Raw genomic sequence first — 12751 nt, forward strand, 5'->3', positions numbered from 1 at the left:
GCAATACTTTTGAAAGAAGACAAGGTTCAGCAACCAGCAGGGATATTATACATATTTGGTGTCAAAAGACATTGACTGGGTTCGCACCATCGGGGAAGGAAAAAAGCCATCGTAGCTTATTTTCCCACCCTGCACGTGCCTATTGCATGCCACATCCTTACCATAATTACCCTCACTGGACACAGTTTATTGTATCATTCAAATCCGGTGAGGGTGCACAGCAGGAGTGGGTTACAAACCACCCCACGACCCTAAAGCAAGGCATGGGTTCTGGGGTGGTTTGTAATCCATCCCTGCTACATTCCCTGACCAGGTTCAGAGGACACATCAAACAGCACCCAGTGAATGTTGTTATGGTAATGACACGGCATGTGTGGGGTAGGAAAATAAGCTATGATCACTTATTTCACTTCCCTGATCATGCAAACCCAGCCATTATGATTCTTTCAAGGACTATTGTCTATTCTCATTGCTAGGTCTCTGTGAAACACGCTAGATGACTGGCCACTCGTTGAAGTTTCTGCATTTGGATTTTCAAGCTGTTATTTTTGGATCCTTTGTAATAACTTGCACATTTCTCTATGTTGTATTTTATTGTTTACCAGATACTACTCTTGTATCTGTCAAACATAGAGTACGTGGGAAAGTAAAAAAAAGAAAGAAATCTGCTCATTACGCAAGGTCTCACCCATTCTTATGTTTCCAACATTCCATGGGAATATGTGCGAAACAATAGCCTTGTTGTTGTTCAATCGTTAAGTCGTGTTCAACTCTTCATGACCCCATGGACCATAGCATGCCAGGTCTTCCTGTCCTCCGCTTTCTCCCGGAGTGCGCTCAAGTTCATATTCATTGCATTGGTGATGCTATCTAGCCATCTCATCCTCTGCCGTCCCCTTCTCCTTTTGCCTTCAATCTTTCCCAGTATCAGGGTCTTTTCCAGGGAGTTTTCTCTTCACATTAGGTGGCCAAAATATTGGAGCTTCAGCTTCAGTATCTGTCCTTCCAATGAGCACTCAGGGTTGATTTCCTTTAGGATGGACTGATTTGACCTCCTTGCAGTCCAGGGGACTCGTAAGAGTCTTCTCCAGCACCACAGATCGAAAGCATCAATTCTTCGGCGCTCAGCCTTCCTTATAGTCCAGCTCTCACAGCCATACATTACTACTGGGAAAACCATAGCTTTGATTAGACGGACCTTTGTTGGCAAGGTGATGTCTCTGCTTCTTACTATGCTGTCTAGGTTTGCCATAGCTTTCCTCCCAAGGAGCAAGTGTCTTTTAATTTCATGGCTACAGTCACCGTGTGCGGTGATCTTGGAGCCCAAGAAAATACAATCTGTCACTGCTTCCATTTCTTCCCCTTCTATATGCCAGGAAGTGATGGGGCCAGATGCATTGATCTTAGTTGTTTTAATGTTGAGTTTCAAACCAGCTTTTGCACTCTCCGCTTTCACCCTCAACAAGAGGCTCTTGAGATCCTCTTCGCTTTCTCCCATTAGGGTGGTATCGTCTGCATATCTGAGGTTGTTGATCATTCTCCCGGCAATCTTAATTCCAACCTGTGATTCATCTAACCCGGCGTTTCTCATGATGTACTCTGCATATAAGTTAAATAAGCAGGGCAACAATATGCAGCCTTGTCGTACTCCTTTCCCAATTTTGAACCACTCGGTTGTTCCATGTCTGGTTCCTACTGTTGCTTCTTGACCCTCGTACAGGTCTCTCAGGAGACAGGTAAGGTCTCCCATCTCTTTCAGAATTTGCCACAGTTTGTTGTGAACCAAATCAATCAAAGCCTTTAGCATAGTCAGTGAAGCAGAAATAGACGTTTCTCTGGAATTCTCTTGCTTTCTGCATGATCCAGCGAACGTTGGCGATTTGATCTCTAGTTCCTCTGCCTCTTCGGAACACAGCTTGTACTTCTGGTAGTTCTCGGTTCACATACTGCTGAAGCCCAGCTTGTAGGATTTTGAGCATAACCTTGCTGGCATGTGAAATGAGCGCAATTGTATGGTAGTTCGAACACTCTTTGTCATTGCCCTTCTTTGGAGTTGGAAAGTAAACTGACCTTTTTCCAGTCTTGTGGCCACTGTTGAGTGTTCCAAATGTGTTGGCATATTGAGTGCAGCACTTTAACAGCATCATCTTTTAGGATTTTAAATAGCTCAGCTGGAATACTGTCATCTCTGCTAGCTTTGTTGTTAGGAATGCTTCCTAAGGCCCACTTGACTTCACTCTCGAGGATGTCCAGCTCAAGTTCAGTGACTGCACTAACATGGCTATCAGGGACATTCAGATCTTTCCTGTATAGTTCTTCTGTGTATTCTTTCCACCTCTTCTTAATCTCATCTGCTTCTGTTAGGTCCCTGCCTTCTTTGTCCTTTATCATGCCCATCTTTGCACAAAACATTCCCTTGAGATCTCCGATTTTCTTGAAAAGATCTCTAGTCTTTCCCATTCTATTGTTTTCCTCGATTTCTTTGCATTGTTCATTTAAGAAGGCCTTCTTGTCTCTCCTTGCTATTCTCTGGAACTCTGCATTCAGTTGGATATATCTTCCCCTTTCTCCTTTGCTTTTCGCTTCCCTTCTTTCCTCAGCTACTTGTAAAGCCTCATCGGACAGCCACTTTGCTTTCTTGCATTTCTTTTTCTTTGGGATGGATTGAGTTGCTGCCTTCTGAACAATGTTATGGACCTCCGTCCATAGTTCCTCAGGCACTCTGTCTATCAGGTCTAATCCCTTCAATCTATTCCTCACCTCCACTGTATATTCATAAGGAATATGATTTAGGTCATACCTGAATGGTTTAGTGGTTTTCCCTATGTTCTTCAATTTACGCTGAAATTTTGCAAGAAGCAGCTCATGATCTGAGCCACAGTCAGCTCCAGGTCTTGTTTTGACTGACTGTATAGAGCTTCTCCATCTTTGGCTGCAAAGGACATAATCAATCTGATTTCGATATTGACCACCTGATGATGACCATGTGTAGAGTCGCCTCTTGTGCTGTTGGAAAAGAGTGTTTGCTATGATCAGTGTGTTCTCTTGGCAAAACTCTATGAGCCTTTGTCCTGCTTCATTTTGTACACCAAGGCCATGCTTACCTGTTATCCCGGTTATTTCTTGACTTCCTACTTTAGCATTCCAATCCCCTATGACAAAGAGGACATCTTTTTTGGGTGTTAGTTCTAGAAGGTGTTGTAGGTCTTCATAGAACTGATCAACCTCAGCTTCTTCGACCTCAGTGGTTGGGGCATAGACTTGAATTACTGTGATGCTGAATCGTTTGCCTTGGATTCGTACCGAGATCATTCTATCGTTTTTGAGATTGTACCCCAGTACTGCTTTTCCCACCCTTTTATTGACTATGAGTGCTACTCCATTTCTTCGAAGGGATTCTTGCCCACAATAGTAGATATGATGGTCACCTGAATTAAATTCACCCATGCTTGTCCATTTGAGTTCGCTGATTCCCAAGATGTCGATGTTCAATCTTGCCATCTCATGTTTGATAACCTCCAGCTTACCTTGATTCATTGATCTGACATTCCAGGTTCCTAAACAATATTGTTCTTTACAGCATCGGATTTTCTTTTCACCACCAGACACATCCACAGCTGACTGTCCTTTTGGCTTTGGCCCAGCCGCTTCACTCTTTCTGGCGCTACTTGGAAATTCCCTCTGCTCTTCCCCAGTAGTATATTGGACACCTTCCGACCTGAGGGGCTCATCTTCCGGCGTCATCTCTTTTAGCCTTGTGATATGTTCCATGGGGTTTTCTTGGCAAGATTACTGGAGTGGGTTGCCATTTCCTTCGCCAGTGAACCACATTTTGTCAGAACTCTCCGCCATAACCTGTCCGTCCTGGGTGGCCCTGCACGGCATAGCTTATGGCTTCACTGTGTTACGCAAGCCCTTTCACCACAACAGGGCAGTGATCCATGAAGGGGACAATAACCTTATTAATGGGCTATAGCTGAATGAGATTTAAAGGAAGAGGGAACAAGGCCAGACTTTGGGCTTGTGGAATCTGCTTTGTTTTTTATTAGAACCCCAAGGTCCCCCAACTGGAGTCAGATAAAAAATATTGGATCAGAATGGTATACATTCAGTTAGAATAAAGGAACAGGGCACATCTGAGCCCATGCTTAACCCATGAATTTGTTTTTAGTACAAGAACCAGGCTTATAGTCTTTTACACAAAAAAATGTTCTGGTTCTTCCCTTGCCAATATACTGTAAATCACTCAGAGATCTACCAGTAGCTCCCAGTCTGCATTTGCCCACTCTTCAGAGTACTTAAGAGAGATTAAGCAATTATCTATTTGGTATACTTAGTATTTATTAGAAATATTTCTGTACTGCTTCTCATTTGCACAAATCCCAAATGCTCAAATATAATGGATGGTATGAAGGGGAAAGTAGGTCTGTTTGATAACAAAGGGTTTGTTAGTCTTAGACAAAAGAGTAGCACAGTTAATAACACAGTGAGCTTAATATATCTAGTATCTAACATGGTACTTCCCTTCTATCCATCAAGCAATGGGAGCCTGAGGGAGGAGAGTAAATGAGCAGAGTCGAGGAAGCCAAGGGAAGAAGGGTGGAGGAAGCAGAGGCCAAGGGAAATAGAGGAGGAACAAAGCCAGTTGGGAACTAAGAAGGGAGGCCATGGCTGGCACTCAACTGCTGTCTCAGTTACAGTCCATCTTTAGAAGTCACATTCTCATGTAGTGAGAAAAGGGATAGATTAACTCATATGTTCCTAGTGTCAGAAGGCAGGCTTAAAATCTTCTGACATCAGAAGACAAGGAGTGGTACTGCCCACACAACCCCAGTCATCATTGCTTTCTAAAGTAAAAGCTGGGCTCTTGAGCCTTCTAAACCACACAGTCTGTTGGGCATCCTAGATAACACTGTTAATATTTTCACTTTTTACTGAAGACCACTTTCAAGATTTCCATCTCACACATTTTGAGATGGAGAGGTCTCTCAGTGCTGCCCCCCCCCCCCATGTGAAGAGAGGTGGCTGAATACTTTTTCTTCAGCATAACTACGTCAATAGCATGGCCCAGAAATGAAGTCATTGTAGGAGAGCCTCCAGTTTCAAGGCTTCCAGTAACTGCCAGATTGACTGGGCGTGCACCGCAAGGGGACCTCCAGCTGGAAGAATCACTCTTAGGCCAGACTGATAAACCTCACAGCCTAGGAGGGCATCCAGCCACAAGAACAGCTGACAGGCCTACAGTTTAGGAGGGCATCAGTCCAGGAAAGGGCCACTCTGGCAACCAGGCCCACAGCCTAGGAGGGCATTAAGCAGTTTAAGCAGCCAATCTGTCAAGGAGGCAGGGCCACACCCTCCTCTACTACTGGAGAAAGAGGCCTAAAACCAGGAACCAGTTGGCAACAGAAGGTTGTTCCCCATACAGGGTCAGTGGGGATTCTCCTCCCCTCCTTTATATGTGATGTGTCCCTTCAGTCTGAATTTTTCTCGGTGGGTCTAGAGCAGCCTTCCCCAACCTGCTGCCCTCCAGACTTTTTGGACTACAACTCCCAGCATTGCTGACCATTGCCCATGCTGGCTGGGGCTGCTGGGAGTTCAAGTCCCAAACATCTAGAGGGCACCAGTTTGGGGATGGCTGGTCTTGAGGGTAGTAGCTCAAGATTAGCTGCCAAGCTATCGAAGGTACACAGGAATATTTTAAATAAGTGGTTAGAAATGTGATGCCATCTCATGAGACAATAGCTCTTAAAAATAGACTTCCATATCACTCTTACTATGGGCAAAAGACTTCCTTCCATCTTTCTGGACTCCATAAACCTCTTTGTTAGAGTCTTAGCAAATTGGCTACAGGCTGCAGTCAATAGTTGATGCCTCCTGCAACTCCCATCAGAGGAACATAGGAAGCTGGCTTATACTAAGTCAGACCACTGGTCCATCTAGCCCAATATTATCGACACTGACTGGTAGCAGCTCTCCCGAGTTTCAGGCAGGATTCTTTTCTAACCCTACGCAGAGATGCTGAGGATCAAATCTGGGACCTTCTGCATGCAAAGCAGATGTTCTTCCACTGAGCTACAGCCCCTCCCATCAGATTAGCCGGTATAGAAATGAAATAAATAAATAATGTCCACAAAAGATACTATCTGCCCACCCACTTTATTTATTTATTTATTTATTTATTTATTTATTTGCATTTCTATTCTGGCTTATCTGCTAAAAATGTGGTGTGCACTATCAAGGCAGAGTACAACAATTTAAAACAATAGAACTTAAAACAAGAAAAACAAAAACATTTAAAAAGTAAAAGTATTAAAACTATATATTTTAAAAAGCTAAATTGAAAATATGCATCTTCACACCCTTTCTAAAGGCCAAGAGAGGCCATACATGTATTAGGAAATACTTTATGGCCTTAAAAAAAAAAACACTTCTAGCTAAGTTTTCCCACCTGGTTATTTGGAGGAGATTCTTATTTGCCACAGATGATCAAGATTTGTTCAAGTCTGTTCTAAGTATTGTCTTGGCACATAGAGTATTCACCATTCATGTCAATAGTGGTAGCTCACATGCACTGGAGGAATACATGTGTATCTTCTTATTCACACCAACTCCAAATCCAACACCAGAATGTTATATAAAGTACACCAGTCTCTGGATCACTGTGATTTTCCAGTCAACAGGGCAAAGTGTCCACTGGTCCCGTTCCAGGACCACGGTTTTCCCAGTAGGTAATATTTGTGAATCACCACAAATTAGCTTGGAAGTGTTTATCAAAGCATCCATAGATAGGAGGATGTTCAAATGAGCAAGGTGGCGAGCAAGCTGGATTAGATATCTCCTGATCACCACCCTTCCCCTAGAAAATTAACTTTGGACATCCCATTCCTGATATAAGAACATAAGAAGAGGCATAATGGGTAAGACAAAAGGCCTATTTAGTCTAGCATTCTATTCCACAGTTGCCAGATGCCTATGGGAAATCCACAAGCAGGGCATGAGTGCAATAGAACCCTATATGTTACCAGTATCAAGACCAGTAGCCGTTAATAGCCCTATTCTCCATGAATTTGTCTAATCCCTTTTAAAACCCATTCACACTTGTGGCCAGCACTATATCTTGTAGCATATTCCATATTTTATCTATGCACTGTGTGAAGAAGTACTTCTGTGCCTTTCCTTGCTGGTGGAGAAACTAAAACTGGGCTTTCTGTGAATTTCCATCCTGTACTGTTGATGGAAAGGCAATGAGCCTCACCCAGTGGTTTGTTACTCAGGGATTCCAGTCTGCTTTCTGATGCCCACCTGGGGTTGTTGTTCCGGTTCCTCCAGGCTGTTTAATTATTTCAAGGCCTCCTAGGGATGCCTCTTTCTCTTATTCACTCTTTCTATTATTGTTATTTTTCTCTCTGCAGTCATCTCTGACTATGAGGGGCAAGTTGACCATTTATTAAAGAGTTCTACAGGTGCTTTTTTAAAAAGGTTCCACAGCTTCTAAGATGCTACAGTTACATGTCAATCTGCCTTTCCTCCTGATATTTGAGTATTTTAAGATCTTCTTTCTGACACAGGAACACAGGAGTTAATCCACTTCTGATTGCCTTTCCATTTATAGAACATAATGGAAATTCACAATTCCAGTTTTCCTTTCCCATTCAGTTTCCCACTATTTGATAACCTATATGTTTATTAATATATTGCTTTGGTGATCTGTGTCTTTAGGTGTGGCTTTCTCTCTCTCCTGCAGGTGTTCATCATAAATCTATTGCGTGACAGCAAATATTTTCATTTTCGACCTGTAATGGACACTTATATTCAAAAGCACTTTGCAGGAGCACTGGCATACAAGTAGGTTCTCCTTTCCCACCATTTTACGTAGGGTATCACTTTTGGACTTTTATGTGGAGTGCAAAAATTCTAATTTATTGCTTAGCAGAGAACATCCAGTAGTATAATTGCAACCACATATAATAAGAAGAAATACTTAATAAAGTGTCTTATTCATATGAGAGAGTTATTTAGATTCTGTTCCAAGTTTTACTCTGCACTAGCAGAATTCAACACTACTTGCCGGCAGTTATTCTGCTCCATAATGTTTCTCACTTGCAGTATAAAAAAAAGGTTCTCCCCTATTTTCCTAAGGTGACAGCTCTAAACAAGGATGCTAAAAACGTAACAAGAGCCATGCTGGGTCAGACCAAACGCCTGTCTAATCCAGGATTCAGGTCTTACAGTGAACAACCAGATGCCTGTGAGAAGGCCACAACCAGGAAATGAGCCAGACCACTCGTGATCCTGCCTTACTGCCTCTGATACTGGAGGTTATATATAGCCATAATGACTAGTAGCCACGGATAGCCTTATCCTCCATGAATTTCTCTAATCCCTAAGCTCTCCAAGTTGGTGGCCATCACTATATCTTGTGGTAGCAAATTCCATAGTTTAACTATGTGCTGTATGAAAAAGTTCTTTCTGTGAATCAGATTCAAGGCAAGACATTTCAGGACAGTTCCTAACTGGGACCTAAGTCTTATATTAACTAAGACTCAGTTAATATAAGAAAAATAGTGATGTCACCATCTTTGAACAGAATAGTCAGATGCCCTGAATAGAAGCACAAACTCACATTTGTTTTAATAGGAGTCCAGAAATGCTTTCAAACAACAGATTGTTTGGTACATGCCAAATGGTTCCTTTCATCACTTTCCTATTATCTCTTTATATTATTATTATTATTATTTTATTATTTATTATATTTCTATACTGCCCCATAGCTGAATTCTCTGGGTGGTTTACAAAAGTTAAAACATTAAAATACAATATGCAAAGTTTAAAAACCATTTACGTAAAACATGGACAATATATACAAACAACATATAACTAAAAACAACTTTGAACTAAAAATATTTTTTTTAAAATCCAGCAATAAAACACAGCTTAAAACAACACTGCTTAAAACAGTATACAAAAGTCAGCAAAAGGAACAAGAGTTCTAAAAAGGGAAGGCCTGACGGAGAAATAGCATCTTTAATGCCTGCACACATTTCAACTGGCAGGTCATTCCACAATTGAGGGGCGGCAAATAAAAAGAGAGCTTCGGCTATTGGGCGGTATAGAAATGAAATGAATGAATGAATGAATGAATGAATAAATAAATAAGTAAATAAATAAAAAGGTCCTCTTGCGTGTGGCTGCCAATCTCACATTAGGCAGCTGCAGCAGAGAGCTCTCAGAGGGCCTTAGGTGGCAGACTGGGATGTAGGGGAGAAGGCGCTCCCTAAGATACCTTGCACCTAGACCATATAAGGCTTTAAAAGTAAGAAACAGCACTTTATATTTTGCTCAGAAACAAATTGGCAGCCAGCATAAAGATTTTAAAACCGGTGTAATATGGTCTCCATGGGATGTCCCAGAGACCAACCCGGCTGCCATATTTTGTACCAGTTGAAGTTTCCAAACTAAATATAAAGGCAGCCCCAAGTACAGCGCGTTGCAGAAATTAAGCCTAGAGGTTACCAGCGCATGCACCACCGTTACCAGGTCCACATGTTCCAGGAATGGGCATAGCTGGCATATCAGCTGAAGTTGATAAGTTTATATATTTTATCTATAATATTTATTATAGATAAAGATATAAAGATAGATATAGAAGTTTATAATCAATCCGCCGTTATGAGCTCTGAAACAGGAGGTGAGATGGCTAGAGCGCTGGTGGCAGAACTCTCGCTCCAAAGACGATCAGACACAAGCTAGAGCTGTACCTTCAGCCTATCACGTGGCGGTGAAGGCAGCAAAAAAGGAATATTATGCTGCCTCTTATCGCATCTGCAGAGTGCTGTCCCAGGAGGCTATTCCAAGTGGTCGGGAGCCTGGTCGGTCCAGTTGCTCTGGAACCACTGGAGCATTCTAAGGCCTCCTGTGAGGCCTTGGCAAGGCACTTTGCAGATAAAATTGATTGGATTACGAGTGTTATTCCGTGTGCCATGGATACAGTTAGCGAGCAAGAGGCGGTCTGTGGCAAACCGGTTTTGTGGGATCGGTTCCAGCTTCTTCCTTCTGATAAAGTGGACAAGGTGCTTTCATCTGTAAGGCTGACCACCTGCTCACTTGATCCTTTCCCATCTTGGCTCATTAAGACCGCTTTTTAAAAAGCCCTCCTTGGATCCCCAAGTTTTGAAACTTTCTCCCAGTTTCAAATCTGCCATTTTGGGGCAAGATGATTGAGCAGGTGATGGCGATGTGGTTGAAGTAGGGATGTCAGAGAATTCCGCTACGGATCTCGGGGCCTGCCACCCCCCCGCCCCCCGCAGACCCCCCCGGGACGAGACTTACCTGGGGCAGATGTTCTGGACAGCAGCAGCTCCAGCAGTGGCTTCGGCTCCAGCGGCGGCGATGATGGCTGGTCTCCCAACCAGCTGCCGCCGCCACCATTTGCAGTCTCCCCCCCCCCCATTCGTGGTAGGCTACGTAAAGAGTTACGTAGCCTATCACATCTGGGTTAAAAAAAAAAAACCGCATACGCAAATGGCAGCGCCTACGGCCGCCGCCATTTGCATTCCCTATTTTTGGTTGTCTTAGTCTACATAAATATTTACGTAGACTAAGACGGCGAAACTAAGGAGGAACGCAAATAGCGTAGCGGACGTAGTCGCTGCCATTTAGCGTAGTCGCTGCCATTTGCATACGTGTCTGTTTGTTTTTTAACCCAGACGTGATAGGCTACGTAGCCTATCACGGCTGAATACAGGGACGCAAATGGCGGCGGCTATGGCCACCGCCATTTGCGTCCCTGCTAGCCAGCGGCCGGATGTCCGGCTGCTGGCAGAGCCAGCCGGCGGCTCCACGGAATCCCTGCGGAGCGGAGCCGGCCAGCCAGGATTCCAGGGGGGAGGATTCCGGGGGGAGGGACGGAGCACCTCCCCCCCCCCAGCGGAACCCAGCAGAGCCAGGTAAGGGGGGTTTCATACATCCCTAGGTTGAAGGCACACTTGGAAGAAGCCGATTATCTAGATCCATTTCAATCGGGCTTCAGGCCTGGGCATGGGACAGAAACGGCCTTGTTCGCCTTGGTGGATGATATGAGGAGGGCTCTGGATAGGGGCAGATGCTCCTTCCTTGTTCTCCTCAACCTCTCAGTGGCTTTTGATACCGTTAACCACGGTATCCTCCTGGACCGCCTGGAGGGGTTGGGCATTGGAGACACCTTATTACAGTGGTTCCGGTCCTTCCTCTCTGGCAGGTACCAGCACTGGGAGAGGAAGTTTCGGACCCATGGCCGCTCACTTGTGGGGTGCCACAGAGTTCCATCCTCTCCCCGATGCTATTTAACATCTATGTGAAGCCGCTGGAGGCTATCATCAGGAGGTTTGGGGTGCGGTGTCATCAATATGCAAATGAGATGCAGCTCTACCTCTCGTTCAAATCTTCACCAAGGTTGGCTGTAGAATCCCTGTCCAAATGTCTGGAGACGGTGAGTGGCTGGATGGGGAGGAATAAGCTGAAGCTGAACCCTGACAAGACAAGGTACTTTTGGTGGGAGACAAGAGGAGGCTGGGGGATGTTGACCTGGTGTTGAATTGGGTACAGCTACCCTTGAAAGACCAGGTCCTCAGCCTGGAGGTCATTTTAGACTCCCAGCTGTCCACGGAGGCTCAGGTGTCAGCTGTGAGCTGGACAGCGTTGTACCAACTCCATCTGATATGGCAGCTGCGCCCCTACCTTCCCGACCATCTTCTCCCATCGGTAGTACATGCCCTGGTCTCCTCTTGTCTAGACTACTGTAATGAGCTCTACATGGGGTTACCTTTGAAGATGGTTCGGAAGCTGCAGCTGGTGCAGAATGCGGCGGCTCGCCTGATTAAAGGCAGCCAGCGGCATGATCATATCACTCCAGTGCTGAAGGAGTTGCACTGGTTACCAGTTGTTTTCTGGGCCAAATTCAAGGTGTTGGTTTTGACCTTTAAAACCCTATATGGTTCCAGCCCAGCCTATCTCAAGGAGTACCTCCAGCAATACCAGACAGGCCGCTTAACAAGATCAGCCTCGGATGGCCTTCTCTCTGTCCCATCAGCCAGGACAGCTAGGCTGGTGAGGACAAGGGAGAGGGCCTTCTCTGTGGTGGCCCCCACTCTGTGGAACTCCCTCCCTAGGGAACTCCGCCGTGCCCCCTCTTTAATGAGCTTCCGCCATGCATTAAAAGCATGGTTGTTCAGGCAGGCATTTGGGGTGGGTTAGGGTATTTTGCCAATATCCGCAAATTGCCAATATCTGCTGGATAATGGAGAAAGCCAGGGAGTTTCAGAAAAACATCTATTTCTGTTTTATTGACTATTCTAAAGCCTTTGACTGTGTGCAAATTGTGGCAAGTTCTTGGTGGTATGGGGATACCAAGTCATTTTGTCTGCCTCCTGAGGAATCTGTATAATGACCAAGTAGCAACGGTAAGAACAGACCATGGAACAACGGACTGGTTTAAGATTCGGAAAGGAGTACAGCAGAGTTGTATACTCTCACCCTACCTATTCAACCTGTACGCAGAACACATCATGCGACATGCTGGGCTTGATGAAGCCAAGGCTGGAGTTAAAATTGCTGGGAGAAACATTAACAATCTCAGATGTGCAGATGATACCACTTTGATGGCTGAAAGCGAGGAGGAGCTGAGGAACCTCATGACGAAGGTGAAAGAAGAAAGTGCAAAAGCTGGGTTGCAGTTCAACCTCCAAAAAACCAAGATTATGGCAACCAGCTTGAT

The 12751-nt window shown here is 44.5% G+C and overlaps 1 protein-coding gene across 1 annotated transcript in view; it reads left to right on the forward strand.

Annotated features, from left to right (window-relative positions):
* DOCK3 (dedicator of cytokinesis 3) overlaps positions 1 to 12751 on the forward strand; it is a 454424-nt gene that overhangs the window by 250540 nt on the left and 191133 nt on the right. The window contains exon 21 of the mRNA XM_084829818.1: positions 7745 to 7845. Coding sequence (XP_084685944.1) covers positions 7745 to 7845 — 101 coding nt within the window. The remainder of the gene's footprint in view (positions 1 to 7744; positions 7846 to 12751) is intronic.

The sequence above is a fragment of the Heloderma suspectum genome, chromosome 2, assembly GCF_057233095.1.
Source record: "Heloderma suspectum isolate Gila_16-S chromosome 2, 16-S_ref, whole genome shotgun sequence".
NCBI classification, from domain to species: domain Eukaryota; kingdom Metazoa; phylum Chordata; class Lepidosauria; order Squamata; family Helodermatidae; genus Heloderma; species Heloderma suspectum.